The 16,672-nt window shown below is 27.8% G+C and overlaps 1 protein-coding gene across 1 annotated transcript in view; it reads left to right on the plus strand.

Annotated features, from left to right (window-relative positions):
* Positions 1-15,262, plus strand: part of LOC107441923 (melanopsin-like) — a 57,052-nt gene extending 41,790 nt beyond the window's left edge. Inside the window, exon 2 of the mRNA XM_016055335.4 lies at positions 13,129-15,262. Coding sequence (XP_015910821.1) covers positions 13,148-15,133 — 1,986 coding nt within the window. The 5' untranslated portion in view covers positions 13,129-13,147 and the 3' untranslated portion in view covers positions 15,134-15,262. The remainder of the gene's footprint in view (positions 1-13,128) is intronic.
* The last annotated feature ends 1,410 nt before the right edge of the window (positions 15,263-16,672 follow it).

The raw sequence follows: 16,672 nt of genomic DNA on the forward strand, positions 1-16,672 counted from the left end.
GTTCCAATCCCAATGATGATTAATTAAATTTAAATATTCGTTTCCCAGACGTTTTTCAAAATAAAATGCTACTGTATTCTTGTCAGATGCAGGTTAGAGTTCTGATGATGACTGGCTGATTCACATTTTGTTTCCTTTTCTGATACAGATTCAAATTGCCAATTATATTGATTTTGCAAGTCCAAGAGAATTTAGCATTCTTCTTTGTTCCAGGTTTGAATCTCGATGGTGCAGATTTAATTTCCGGTAATTTGTTGATTTGCATATTTCTTTCAACTTGTACCAACTACACAGAAGCGGGAATCAAGTTCGCTTTGTATAAACACATATTAATTACACTTTGTTTACAACCAAAAAAAGAGTTCCCCAAAACTCATATTTCACAATATTTCTTTGAATTCACATGTTATTAACTGTCATTTAAAGTTCGATTTATTTTAAACGACCAAAGAGCCAATAAGACTATCAATTTCAAAGCACGCCTGTACAATGATTCACATAGCAAAACATTTTAATGGGGTTCATGAAAACGCAAAAAAGTATGAAAAAAATAGCACTCGAGGTTTATACCTTCTTGCGAAATTTGAAAAATTCGATTTCCTGTTTTAAGGATTCATTTTCGTACTTTTGTGTTACTGGTAACAAAGGCAAATGTTTGCGATTGCATTTGTACCTCTTTAGTTTCTTTTAAAAGTTAATTCTTTTTTTTGCCTTTCCTATAAGTTTGAAGAAAACATATTTTATTTTAAATTTTGTTTTGTTGCATTTTTTTCTTCAGACTTTTCAAAAAACCTTTAGTTTTCTTTATAACAAAAAAAATTTAATTATAAGTTGTCAAAATTTTCTGAGTAACTGAAATGATTAAGTAATAAAGAGACTGGAACATACTTTCTATATATTTTATAAACCTTGTTTATGTAATTATTTCCTCGCTATTTAGCTACGTAGTGCAAAATAGTATGTAAGATCTTAAAACTAATTATTGTAATCAGTTTCTTTGGAACTGCTGATAAAAAGAATCTGCCTCCAAAAAAAGTAATGTTTTCTTGATTGTTACTTACGAAACCGTTTTATTATGACAATAAAGTCTCTTCTTTTCCTAGAAGAAGACATAGCTATGTAGCATAAAAAATACAAAAATCCATGGCAGTCAACAACCAATTTTGTCATACTGTCTAGAAGTCTTATAGTTGAAGCAGACACTAAAGGAAAATAGATTTATCTTAGTACACATAAAATTTCCTTTCTTTCTTTTTGAATTTCATTATTACTTACCAAAACTGAGTTTTAATATAGACAAAAATGCCAGGTTTTGTTTTATTATGCCAAACTTTTAACGTCGTTACAAGTAACAAAAATACCAGTGAGAAGTACAAACTTCGTTTCATTTGCTATTTAGACAGGTATTTTCTTATAGTTTGGGTAAAGATGTGACATTATACACAAAGAAATTTCTGTAAAATTTTGCAAAGAGACGGTTAATTTATGTGTCCAACTCCATTTTTTGAGAGGAAAAACAATGTCCATAATAGTAACGAACTTCTGAAAAATTAGCACAGTTGACCTCTAATTTAACAGCCAGCTTCCTTCTTTGAGGGAAAAGACCAGTGTCTGTAAATGCAACGACCTTCAGCACAATTAGTAGAGTTAGAAGTTAATTCAATGGTTATTATATTAATTTTCGTATAGATTATATTATATTATAACCTATATTATATTATAACGTTATTATATTTTACATTGATAACGACAGACCACGGGCATGCATCTCCAGAAGTCCTTGACAGATGGCATCCCTTTAATATTCCTCTTTGTTCCATGGCTCGCTTTGAGTTTTTAAACAAATCACCGAAGTCTCAGACAACGTCGCTGCCTAAACTGAAGACAACTTTTACAAACATAACGTTAATTTTCAGTTCCACTGGTCACTGACAGTAAACTAGAGGCATACTATAAATTATATACGTAAACTATAAGTTCTTTAGACCGTACTTATAAGGAAAATATTGAAAGTTGAAGTTATCGCAAAACTCCGCAAGAGTCAGCAAACATTCAAGAAGGATATTAATGATTACTATATCAAATATATAGGGAAATGATATTCTTAATTCAAAAGTAGCAGAATATCACTTTTTGCTAGAGACTTGTCAGGTTCCTAATTTGCCAGTAATTCTAGTGAAAAGAAAAATAACATGGGATTTGCTCATTCGATTACTATGAACATCTATCCACAATTGATCCCATTTTTAACGTGGCGTAGGCTTTTCTGCATAACATCTGCTAAGCAGTTCCCGTTGAATGGTGCATAGTATAAAAGTTATAATTATAACGAATTTCATAACGGACGAAAAATTATAACTGAGTTAAGCCGAGTATCAATTATAAATTAAAATTAAACATTCCAAACTGAAATAAGTCCTTTTAACAAAATGCACCCTACTCTAAAATAGAGCTCTAAATATATATTTTTTTAATCAAACATAAGGTATTCTTTATTCTATTAGGTATTCTAGATATTTTATTGAATGATTAATTACATCTTTATTTACAGAAATATTTTTTGTGGTATTTCAATTGCGATAAGGCTTTTGAAATCATCCGATTGAGTAAATTTAAATTCAACTTTTCATCCAAAAGCAGAAAAAGCAATTCTTCTAGAGTTTACTCAATGAGAAGGTTTTTTAGGAGCTTACCGAAAACAGCTTTTAGAATTTTCTACCAGCTTTATTTCTAATCTCCTTTGATCTTATAAGAAAAAAATAATATCATTTAGATTTTTTCTTTAAAATATTATTTGTTTGGGTTCCTATCACATCATTGCTTTCCTTGTTGAATTAAACCTTTGTTTTTATTAGATATTTCTAAATTAAAAATCTTTTACAAAAATAAATATTTCAGTTGTTTTCTTTGCGATAAGTATAAATTTATTTATTTAAATGGGTGTATAAGCATTTGTTTCAAAGCATTCATAGAGAAAATTTATGAGAAAGCAAAAAGTGTTACTTTTAAAAACTTTTTTGGTCTTTTTTAGAAATTTGTTTTGAATTTCGAAAATTGTTTAACGAAAAAAATTGAAAAGTAATATTATGATGCATTTAACATAAACTAATGCTTATAGATTATGTTAAATGAAAACAAATTCGGGAAGAAACCGATTCATATGACACTTTATTTATTTATTTAGGGAAAAAGTTATAGTCATAAATTCCTTTTTGTAATTTGAATTATTTATGTTTATGTATTTTAACCGTGAGTTTATATTGTTAACCCAGTGAGAGCACAAAAAAATATCAATTTAAATTTATAAACTTCAACTAAATCTCATAAAATGATTTTAAAATATTTTTTTGACAACTTAACTTCTTCAAGAGGCAAAATACTATTTTGTGTAAAGATAATTTTTCGCTTGCATCACAAGAGGTATTTTCCTTTAAAATTTCGAACAAAAATAATGACGAAATTAAAAATTCTATCAAAATTGTGATACATTTTATGTAACTAGTCAAATTTTAATTAGAATACACTTAAAAAAAATTGAATACATATTTTTTTTATTTTCACTAAATTGATGACATATTATTCCGCATCAGTGTCATAACAAATCTTCTTACTTAGCACCAACTCTTCGTGTGTTTTAGTTGTACAAAATGTAGTTTCTCACTGGCAAATTCTACTTCAGAAATTTTAAATTTCAGATCTTTGAAATTTTAAAGTGACGTGGAGGATAATAACAGAAAATTTTCTATATATAAAAAACGTTTAAAGCAATAGATTTGCGATCATAAATAAATTGTTGATTTGAATATAATTAAATTGTATACCAGACTAGATATATTGATTCAGCCTTTTCCCAGAGAAAACAATTATTTTTCGGAATGATGTAAACCACTAAGACTTTGACAGTTTTTTTTTCTTTTATTCTGCGTACTTTATTATGAACACCTTTTTTCCAATAAATATTTAAAATAAAGAGATAAAAATAGGATCTCTTCATTCTGGGAATGCATGTCATGACCTTTGCTGTTATCTTAATTTCTTTTCAACCTATATTTAAACGTATATATCTCAATTTTAAAAATTAAATCTTAAATTTGCTAAAATGCTATGACTAGGACTGGGCGATATTAGAAATTATATATCGTGATATATCGTCAGTTTTGCATCGCGATATAGCGATGTATCGCGATATAGTATTTTTGAATTTCATTTACTTTAAGGCACAGAAAGTCAGATTTCTATCAAGACTTCACACGCATATTGATTTAAATCAATTTATAAATTTGAAAATATATATGTTTTGCTAAAGAAAGATATTAAATAAATTGACTAAGATGTACAAATCTTACTTAAAATATTTATTGAAAAAATGTGTGTAGATACAGAATGAAATATTTGCACTTCTTTATCGTTTATAAGGTATAAGCAGTCTTAATTTAAGTTAACCCCTAAAACACCCTTAATGAAAAAAAATATTGTTATTAAACAAAAGCTGATTTTAAAATTTCAAAATATATTTTAATTAAAATAAAAGTTAGATTGACTAAAAGCCGAAGTTTAAAGTTAAAAATGTTCGAATTTTAAACTAAAAAGTAAGCATAAGATTTGTAATAATTTCTTAAAATTTTCGTTCGCTGAAAGATTTCTCAGTTTAAAAATAAAAAGGGAATTTTATAAAGATATCTAGCTGAAATTATTGAAAGAAAATTTAAAAAATTTAAAAAAAAGTTTGTTAAGAAATTTATTATACACTTAAAACAAAGTGTTAAAAATATTTTTTTTTTTAAAAAAAAGAAACTTTTTTTAACAAATCAATATTTGCTTGTACTATTATGCGTAAATAATTACAGAATTATTAAGTTCGATCGTAATGTTCAAATTCTTAATGAAGAAGTAAACACAAGTTTTGTTATATTTTCTAAAAATGATCACGCAAATAACAAAAGATTTCTTAGTTTAAAAATAAAAAAATAAATAAAAGTGAAATTTATCAATATATTTACCTAACAGCATAGGAACAAAATTTAAAAAATAAGTTCGTTAAAAAATTATTTGTATGCTTAAAACAAAGAGCTAAATAAATTTAAGAAAAAAAAATGCTTCTTAAACATTATTTTTATTATTATTTCATATAAATAATTAAATTAAATTAAATAATGACCGAATTATGAACGAAAAACAAAGTAAGGCAAAGTTTCTTAATTAAATTCTTAAAAATAAAAAAAGAATTGTGATATTCGTAAATATATTTAGCTAATTAACTAATAATATAAAACGAAAATTAAAAAAAAATAATGATTTTACTCTCTAATAAAACGAAGTAGTAATTGATAAAAAAAAAAAATAAGAAATGAATAAAATTCGCAATCTTTTCAAATTCTTTTGAACAAATAAAGTTTATTGACTTATGTCCAAAAAATAAGTTTTGTTTTAACTTTATTTCTAAAAATAAAAATAACTCAAGATTTATAAATTTAAAATCAGTAATAGAAGCCCATTAAATTATTAGAAGTTTTATCCAAAAGGTTTTTAATAAATTAAAAGAAAGTAAAAAAATAACCTAACAAATTTATTTACTTTGTAATTTAATTCCTTATGGGTGCCTTAAATTAGATTTCCGATAATTTTCACATTTAAAAATATAAAAAGGTTTTGTTAAAAAATAAATAAAAAACTTACCTAATTAATGAAGAAACTTTTCTTTATAAATTCTTTTCAATAATAGATTGCGTTCAGAACAAGGTTACGACGGCGATCACGAAGTTAATCCCATTGAAAATAATCTACAAGAAACGATTTCAAATCGCGAAGGTGCGAAAACGAACATGTGATATAACGATATAAGGTCTCAAAAGTGATTCTGATTCTACCGCTCATCAGTCAAGGCCGTCTCAACATAACGAAACAATATCGTCTTCCACAGCGCGAGTTGACATCGGAACGTAAGAGAAAGTCCTTGCGTGTATCGCTATATCGCTATATCGTTATATCGTCTTCTTCACTCGACGACTTAAATCAGATTTCTGATGCATCGCTTGGAATGAAAGTTGCTGTATCGGTTTGCCGATATAGGCGTTAAATCGATATGTCGCGATATATCGATTTATAGCCCAGTCCTAGCTATGACTGATCAAAAATTAAAGCATATTTATTTTAGATATCTTGGTTAGGTGATTATGCTCGTAAGTATTGGTGAAGTAGCTTAATTTCTAGAAATTTCATATTACCTTCAACAACTTTGTAACATTTTTCCTAAATTCAGGAGTTTTTTTTTTGGTATATTGTGAGATTTACCAGTGATTTGTAACAAAACAGTCACATGATGTACTGAGGATTAAAGAACAAGTACATTTTATTAAGTTTTATTAAAAGTAAAATTCATGAACGCCATTCTATGCTTGTATAATAATTTTTTCTTACTTTTCTTAATATGTAAGTACATCTTTTTTTTAAAAAATAATATTTTCAATGTATTCTTGAACTATGTAAATTATTCATAATTTTGCATAATATTACTAGTTTAAACTTCATATTTCTGTAAAAAAGTTTCTCAAACTGTCCTATTTGTAACTATTAAATATCGATTTGTTAGCACAAAGTTCATAGTTTCTAATTAGTATATATAATAATAATTTTTCTCAAATTCTTCCATTTGTAACCATTGAATATCACATTGTTAGCACACAATTCTTAGCTTCCAATTAATTTTCAATAATAACTTTTCTCAAATTCTTCCATTTGTGACCATTAAATATCGCTCTGCTAGCACAAAATTCTTAGTTTCTAAGTGGTATTTCAGTAATAATTTATCGAAAACTCTTCTATTTGTAACCGTTGAATGTCGCTTTGTTAGCACAAAATTCTTAGTTTCTAAGTAGCATTTCAGTAATACTTTTTCTCAAACTCTTCTATTTTTAACCATTGGATATCGCTCTGTTAGCACAAAATTCTTAGTTTCTAAGTAGTATTTCAATAGTAGTTTATCTAAAATTCTTCTATTTGTAACCATTGAATATCGCTTCGTTAGCACAAAATTCTTAGTTTCTAATTAGTATTTAAATAATAACTTTTCTAATCCTCTTCTATTTCTTACCATTGAATATCGCTTTGTTAGCACTAAATTCTTAGTTTCTAAGTAGTATTTCAGTAATAGCTTTTCGAAAACTCTTCTATTTCTTACCATTGAATATCGCTTTGTTAGCACTAAATTCTTAGTTTCTAAGTAGTATTTCAGTTATAGCTTTTCGAAAACTCTTCTATTTGTAACCATTGAACATCGATTTATTCGCACAAAATCTTGAGTTTCTAAATGGTATTTTAATGATAACTTTTTTTCTCCCACCATTTGTATTCATATATTTATAACCGTTAAGTTTCTATTTTTAGAATAAAATTCCTAGTTTATAATTAATATTTTTAATAATAATCATATTTATTTCACAAATAGCTTTTTTTTTTCTATTTAAAAAAGTGTCATGTACATTAGTAAAGCTATTTACCTTTACTTTCGACATGAAAATTATGATACATGAAAGTTATCATTTGTTTCTTTAACATCCTTAAAAGTTTCGTGCTCAGATTTATTAATTAACATAATATTTCTGGTCTATAGTAAATATTTCTTTGGAAACTTTTTTTATATCCTTATCAAAAATCAGTTTTTTTTTATGTTTAAAAATTACGAAATAATCCTTTAAATTATTTATCCTTGTTGTTTAAATGAATTTTCCTGTAAAGCAATGGCATATCATAGAAAGTTTGATTTATTTAAAAGATTAATTTAGATAAAAAATGATAAAAATAAAACTATTAAAAATATGACATAAAATGATGCTGCTCATTTATCGTAAACATCAGACAGTTTTTTTCCCTTTTTATTGTAGAGTAATAAATTTTTCTTATGTTAGTGTTATAAAATCTATTAAGAAAGAAAAATGTTAAGAAATGTTCAGATGAAAAGGTACGTAATTGTCATCAAAAGCAGAAAAAATAAAGTACACATTATTAGTTTTCAAAGGAAAAAAAAAACGTCTAAGAGATCATTATCTTTTTCTTGATGAAAATTTGACTTATGCTAATAATCTAAAATACCATCGTAAAAAGGAAATTACTATAAGATTATTTAATTAATGAAAACTTTTAGCAAATATCAAATATTGAACATAAAGATAAAAACATCGAAGGAAATAGAATATGTCAAAATTTAATTTGAAAATAAGTAATATTTTCTAAAAAAGAAGGGAAAAACTGGTTATTAAAAAAGTGCCACTTGAATATTAAATTTATTAATGAGGATATGGTGTAGGATTATGATTTAAATGTTTATTTTGTACAAAATATGCTTTTAGTTTAGGTATTTTATGTTTATACTTTGTTATAGATGGTTTTTTTATATTTGCGTACATTGAGAGTATTATATATCATATAGTTAGATACTTTAGAAAGCTAAAAAGAATAATAACTACTAGTTCATGATAATTTGTTATTTTTGGATAAATTTTAATCATTAAACTTTTATTTTCATGACAGTCTCAAACTATAACTGCTATTTTAAAAATTGACCTATTTTAGCCGATATTGATGAAAAAACTGCCTCCTCCTAGTTAGATTGTCTTTTTGTGATGGTTTCTAATTATCAACTTCTTATATTCATGGCAGTTTCAAAATATAAATATTACTTTAAACAGAAAAAAATTTTGAATATAACAATAAAAAACTATTCATTTTAGTTAAATTGAGATTTTATGACAGTTTTTAATCATCGACCTATTATTTTCATAGCTATTCCAAAATACAATTATAACTTTAAGAAACAACCACTTATAACACTAATATAAAAACTACTCTTTCTGATATATAGGAGTTTTTAAACAATAACTTCCTTTTTTTGGGCCGATTCCAAAATATTGCTATAAATTTATAACCATTTATAGCTCTACTATTGCAAAAACTACCCGTTCTAGTTAGATTGTAATTTCATCGCATTTTTTAATCATATATTCTTACTTTCGTACCGGTACCAAAGTATGCCTATAACATTTAAATACAACCATTTACAGCTCATACTAACGTAAAAACTACTCGTTCCAGTTAGATTGCTATTTTTTCGCATTTTTTAATCATTAACTTCTTATTTTCGTACTGGTACCAAGATATGTCTATAACTTTAAAATATAACCATTTACAGCTCATACTAACGTAAAAACTACTCGGTCTAGTTAGATTGCTATTTTATCGCATTTTTTAATCATTAACTTCTTATTTTCGTACCGGTACCAAAGTATGTCTATAACTTTAAAATATAACCATTTACAGCTCATACTAACGTAAAAACTACTCGTTCTAGTTAGATTGTTATTTTATCGCATTTTTTAATCATTAACTTCTTATTTTCGTACCGGTACCAAAGTATGTCTATAACTTCAAAATACAACCATTTACAGCTCATACTAACGTAAAAACTACTAGTTCAAGTTAGATTGTTATTTTATTATTGTTATTTTATTTTTTCAAGACGGTTCAAAAACATACAATTCACGTTAAATAACGACTATTTTGAGGTTTTGTACCAAAATGTCGCATTGAAAAATTAAGTTAAAAGAGAAGCCTTCTAGTAACGCCATCTTTCATTACTTTTTTTCCTAAAGTACACCTATTAAACACTGAAACAGACAATTAACAACAGACAACTAATTAATTAAACACTGAAAAAAATGTATTAAGTACAATTCGTTAGATATTTGGTTTTGCATTTTAGAAATGTTAATCATTATCCAATGCTTATTTCGTTTTCTTAATGTTGTTTGATTGCAATCACATACCCTCCTCTGATTGTAATCCTGAACTTGACATTAAAATAGTTTAATTCCAATTCATGTCCTGAAATGACTCACAATAATCTTTTCAGTTCAAATCCATTAGTCTGAAAAAAAACAGGATGTATAAGGATTCCGTAAAATCAAATTAATCATCGCCTCTTTCAGCACGTGCCGCATAAAGGAGCAATTAGTTAAAAAGAAGGAAATGTAAACTTAGGATATAATGAGGATATAATGCTCAGGTGCATTTGAAACTGTTTTAACCATGATTAATTTATAAGAAGCTACTTAATATACATGATAATATGTTTGCAGCTTACTTCTTTAATTGTATTATTTTTTGTAACAGCAGAAGCGTTTTAACCTTAAATCTTAGATTGATAGTTTGTACGTCTAGGGGAGGGTAGCCTAAAGCGGGTAGGTCGCCTTAAGCGGGTAGGCAATCGTATCCCGCCGCATGGAGTGCAAGCGCCGATATCTAAGTATGCCGTGATTACCCGAATGCTTACGAGTTTCAATCAGTCTCAGCGGAGCAGAAGTAAAGCGACATGGCGTAACCAATCACAAAATAAACAAATTTATAAGTTTATTAAAAAAACTCAAGGTATGCAACTTGTGGCTATTCGAAAGCCGGCTTATTTTTTTTATTGTCGATATTATTATATTATTCTAACACTATTCCCCCATAAACTACGATGTTCAATTTTTTTTTTAATTTTTTTTATTTAAGGTTATAATTATTTTAGTAAAAAATATGCTTTTGGGCAAAGCGGGTAGGGCAAAGCGGGTAGAGCAAAACGGGTAGATACCCGCTTTGCCCCGATACATTTTTATACTAACTTTTCCGTATTTTTGTAATGATGGGTTTTGGACTGAACGTGGAGATTGTAAAGACTGGGCTCATGAAGCTTGCACAACTTATTCAGGAAGAGGGTCTTATTTTTGGGAACTATGTCAAGAATAACAAATCATAATTTGAGACTGATAAAATAAGTCTAAAATTGTTATTTAAATGTTATTTTTAACGTTTATTATACGTGTGATTAAGGTCTCATTATTAATGCTTAAGAAAATTAATATGCGCTTGTATTTGTAAAATCTATGGTGCTTACCCGCTTTGCCCAAACGGCTTACCCGCTTTAGGCTCCCTTGTAGGGCAAAGCGGGTTTTTTCAATGTTTTTTATTTTTGATAATAAATAATCATAAAATTTAAAATAACGCAATAATCATTTTTTATTTTAAAGTTCAAGATCTCTCTTAAGAAATAAAATCAAAAACGCTGCGATAAAAGCCCAAAAACTACACTTTCTGAGTGTTTATTGTTAACCTACCCGCTTTAGGCCACCCTCCCCTATCGATCTTAAAGATAAGAAGAAACTTAATTTAAAAGTATTAAAATAAATTCTATGTATTTAAAATAAATGAAAATAGGAAATATTTTTATTTCTGTTTGATCAGGAACTAAAACGACAGAATACGTCGATTTCGGTAATTATATTCGGAAGTTGAAGGTGTTAACTATGTGAGTGATAAGGCTTTAAAATTATTTGGACAAGGCTCAAACTTTACATACTTGACCGTTCACGTAAATATTCAATCAAAATTGTCCTCAAAATTATATACGTTTTTATTCATTCTGAAATGTTTGGTGACGTAAAAGTTTAATTCTGGCAATTATTTTTAGACTAATATTTCAGACTAACTTATTTTATAGACTAACATGCCTGGTTGGACAAACAAAACTGCCATAGACCTGGTAAATGATGCGCCTTAAATTTTTCGCTTCAGATTTGTCAAAAGTAAAGTCATTTTCTTATTTTCAGTTATTCATAAAGGCAGCTTTCGAAATTTTATACTTTGTTATTTGTTTTTTACTTTTGAGTCTGTTAGATTATTTGTGTCACAAAATGGTCGATATTTTGATTAATGGTAAAAAAAGCAATATACCCTTGCTACTTATGAAATAATTTAAATTTATTTTGTCATCCGTCTTAGAGCTTTATTTAACTTTTGAAAACTCTAACTGTAAGAAAAAAGTTGACATTTGACGTTTGATGATGAATTTCTGTTGACAAAAGCATGGCATTAAATTCTAATTGAATCCGTCAAGAAGTTATTGAAATTTCAATCGAAAGATTGCCTCCCCCACTTATATAAAGCGAATTAATAAAAACTTATTAAGAAATTAAAATAAATTAAAAAATATTAATTGATAATTGTAATTTTCAAAACTAAAAAGTTATAATTTGTAATCTATAAATGTATCGTTTATTAAATTTAAGTTGGTATATATTAGTGAAGTTAATGTTGGTATATATTAGTGAAGTCAGGTGGGTATTAGAAAAAAAATTATTAGGGAAGTTTAAAATTATATATTTTCGAAATTTTTTGTAGTGATATTTTGTAAATTAAAAACAATTGTTTATTAAAAGACATTGTATCAACATTTAAAAATTTATTTTTTATGTTTTGAATCCCCTACCTTTCTTACTTTAAAATAAAAATTTAGAAAATTTGACTTTTAGAGTTAAAAATATAATAATTATACGTGTGAAGAACAGGTACCAACGGCAAAAAATCCCGAGCAGGTATATATATATATATATATATATATATATATATATATATATATATATATATATATATATATATATATATATATAATTCTAGATTATCAGAGCTATATTTGTACTAAGATATAAAATTCAGAAAACGTAGATTAATTTCTTTCCATTCATATTAAAAAATTTATTAATTAAAATAAAATTATACGTAAATTAAAGATATTTCAGTGCTGTATAACCTTATCTAAATAACTGCAAATAAGTGCAAATGTGAAAAATTACTGATAGGGAGTGAGCCGTGTTTGGAAGACTTTACCATGCTTCGAAACACCAGTGCTTCATGCTGTATTTCATAAGCATAAATTATTAAAATACTATATTTAACATTTTTCGTTTACTTTGATTTAAATTAATATTTAATAATAAAAAAATATGAGAAAATATGCTTAATGAAAATCCTTTCTCAAAGGGTTAAATCAAAAAGAGCATTTATCTCAAATTTAATATTTATTGCACAAAATTTACTCTATCAACCGTATCACAATCATAAATGTGATTAAGAAGTCACAATCATAAAAGTGATTAAGAAGGCATGTATAATTAAAAAATAGTAATATTTGCGAATAGTGACTCAAACGACCAACAGACCTCCTAAGTGTTTTTTCGTTGTTTTTTAAATCACGTTTAAAATTCTGAAGCACTTAGTAATAGTACTTTATTTACAATCAATTTTGTTTCTATTTTTTAGGTGTCCAAATCGGTGGAATATGGATGAGGATGAACCCAGTGAAAGTATATGGACAGGAGATTACCAATATTTATCAAATTCAACAACGTCTTTATATCCACCGACAATAATTGCAACACAAATTGCAGTTGTTGATCCTCTGCTTCAGAATCCGATACCAGCCGAAATATTCCGTTACATCCAAATAATATCATTATCCCTCATCACTATCTTAGGCTTTGTGAGCAATTTTCTGGTACTTTTACTCTTCTACAGAAAGCCAACTTTAAGGAGCTTTTCCAATAGATTCGTTCTCAATCTCACGATATCTCACTTTTGGCAATGTATCCTGACATTGCCTACAACAGTAATGTCTGTGGCAGCAGAAAAATGGCTATTTGGCGACATTACATGCATTATAAGTGGATTCCTGTTCATAACGCTGATCATCACTTCCGTGCTGACCCTGTTACTTATTGCTCTTGATCGTAACTTTGCTGTCAATAGTCCTTTGCATTACACCATGACCATCACCAAGAAACGCACAGGTTTTTTGATCTTCATGACATGGTTCATCGGGGTGCTGGTCGCCTCACCGCCATTTTTCGGCGTAACGGATATTAAATATCGACCACAATGGCACATGTGCACACTTGAGTGGGAGCATAACGAAACTTACAGTTTGGCATACGGGAGTGTCCTAATTGTTCTTGGTTTCATGGTACCGTTCCTCACGACAATATGCGTCTATTCATCAATGTTCCAAGCAGCCAGAGACAATTCTGAGAGAGCCAGAAAACACAGTGTAAACAGTACCATTGTAGAATCTACCCTTCCCGAAACGTCTAGAGTATCTTCTTTGCCCCCTAAAAAGAAATACCGCAGGTGGAGTTCCGGCTCTAACCAGTTTTTTGGCGAAGAATGGAAAGCAGTTAGGACTGGACTTCTCGTTGTGATGACATTTACACTATGTTGGCTGCCATACTTTACAGTGACGTCCTTGGAAACTTATTTTTATGCCAGCAACAAAATACCAGATTATGTTTTGTTCATCGTTATTCTATGCTCTTCTAGTGCTTGCATTATAAATCCTTATTTATATGTGTTTAGGAATAAAACATCTCGCAAACATATTAAGCAAATAATTTGTCCCACTAATCTCACTAAAAACAAAAAATGGATTTTCCAAAAGGAAAACAGAGACAAAAGTAATCCCACCACACTGAATCCTTGCATCCTAACTGCTAGTCTTGAAAACGAAGGGTCAGAGAAAGTGAAAGCTCTTCCTGCTCTGTATCAGGACATTGATGGCCAATGGCAAGTATTCAGTACATCAGAAGAAAGAAGTCGAGACGATATCGATGAAACTGTATCAAATGTATCAGATGATGATTTCTTCGATAGTGGGATACACAGCTTACCAACCAGGAAGACTTTCAAAACTTCGGGTGGAAATGTGCAAGCTATATACAATAACTCTTTTACTCGCAGTGCCACTCTGAAAAACACATCTATTACGCAAGGTAATGCTTCGAGCAAGTTGTTGCTTTTCCGAATGAAGACAAGCGTGAATCGAGATTCCACGAGCAGCGACACAACAGATAACTGCAGTATTTCGTTGGAAAGCACCAATAGCAATGAACAGCATGGTGACTCAGATGTTGTGCTGCCATCTAGACGTGGCATTGGAAAGTATCTTTTCAATACTTCTGAAGAGCTTTTCGAATCCAGGCCTGCCGTGACATATCACAAGAAGCCAGTTGCTTCGAATGACGAACAAAAGAACACGAGTGAAACGCGAAAGGGCATGTCGTCTTTTGGAAGTGCGAGAAGAAAATCCTTCATTCACAGCCACATAAGACACAAGAAATCCAGCGAAACAACCCTAACGTCTTCAACTGCTTCAGAAACCCTTGATTCTTCTTCAGCAAATTCACTTACAAAGTCTAGTAGCAATTGTAATAGGCCTAAGTTAATCAGGCAAGTACAAACTATTGAACCCCCTGAAGAACATAGTGAAACTTGACTTAGATATCCCATATAAAAATACTGATTTTAATTAGACCTTGCTTTAATTTAATTTTAAGGCATCGCCATTCTGACCAGTTTCTAAATACAGAAATGCTAAAACGTTAGGAACGGGGTTGAAAGTCCATATATATATATATATATATATATATATATATATATATATATATATATATATATATATATATATATATATATATATATATATATATATATATATATATATATATATATATATATATATATACATATATATATATATATATATACATATATATTTCAAGACGGAAAAGAATAAAAACTGGTAACAAATAAATTTCATTTTTAGCTTTTTTTCGGGAATAAAAGAACATATTCATAACAACAATTCAACAATATGTATTAAAAAAACTACACTAAATTTATTTGAATTTTTTTTTTTTAATTTTTAAAAAAATTGATCTGAGCTTATTTCAATCTGAATTCGGCATTTTTTTTAGGTATTTTAAACAGAGCGGTTGCGTTATTTTGTGATTGATATTTAAAAAATAATAAATACACAAAAATAAGTTATTAAAAAATTACTTTCATTAATTTATTGGATTTAAAGTCTTTTCAAAGAGGAAAAAAATGAGAAGCTGAATTTGTCAATAACTTAAAAGGTTTTTTTTCTTCTAAAAATGCTTATAACGCATGTATAAGAAGGTAAATAAGATGTTTCCAAAACAGTGGATTGAGTTGATTTTCAAACCAAAAACCATGAGCAAGGTATTTTGTAATGTCCTCCCTTAGTACTTATTTTATAAACCTTGTTAAAAAAAATATATATTCATTAATGAATGTAATTTAGTTTTTCAGTATCTATCTACTTAATATTAATTTTCGACACCACATTGAGAAAAAAGTATGATCAAAGCTAAAAAAAAAAAAATGATAATAATTACTGTGTTTCTGGCTCTATGGGAACGCCAAAAAGATTTTATCGAATCGCTTTGTCAATGAATTTGGTAAAATTAACAATAAAATATTGTTTCACAAAGTGTGATAGAATTTTTAAAATGTGGTAAAATTTAGTAATTTTATCATTATTTAGTAATTTTATCATTGCATAGCAACCATATATTAGATTATATTTATTTTGTAGTTTTTTACTTACTGTGTGGGTATAAGAACTATACTTTTGTAAGTCAGAATTACAGAGCACCCTGTTTAATATAAAGAATGAAATATATGTATAATACAATATGTGTAATATAAGATTAGTTGTTAATCAGATTAAAAAATTCAATTATTAGTTTTTTTTAGTTTTGGTAAATTATAAAAGAAATGAACCAAGCAGTCTAAACCAGATTAATTAGATTCATAACATTGATACCGTAAGTGCTCTATAATTTGCTTTATAATGATCGAGGCGAAATAATTTCGATTCAAATTTTCTTTAAAAATTTAAGGTACATTTACATATGAAATTGCCTTTATTTTTCTAATTGATCATAATTTATAAGAAAAGTTTGATAAAATGTTTAAGAAGTATTGCATAAATGTATATTTGTATAAT

Source organism: Parasteatoda tepidariorum, chromosome 1 (genome assembly GCF_982258835.1).
Source record: "Parasteatoda tepidariorum strain Cologne lab strain chromosome 1, Ptep-v5.0, whole genome shotgun sequence".
Lineage (NCBI taxonomy): Eukaryota > Metazoa > Arthropoda > Arachnida > Araneae > Theridiidae > Parasteatoda > Parasteatoda tepidariorum.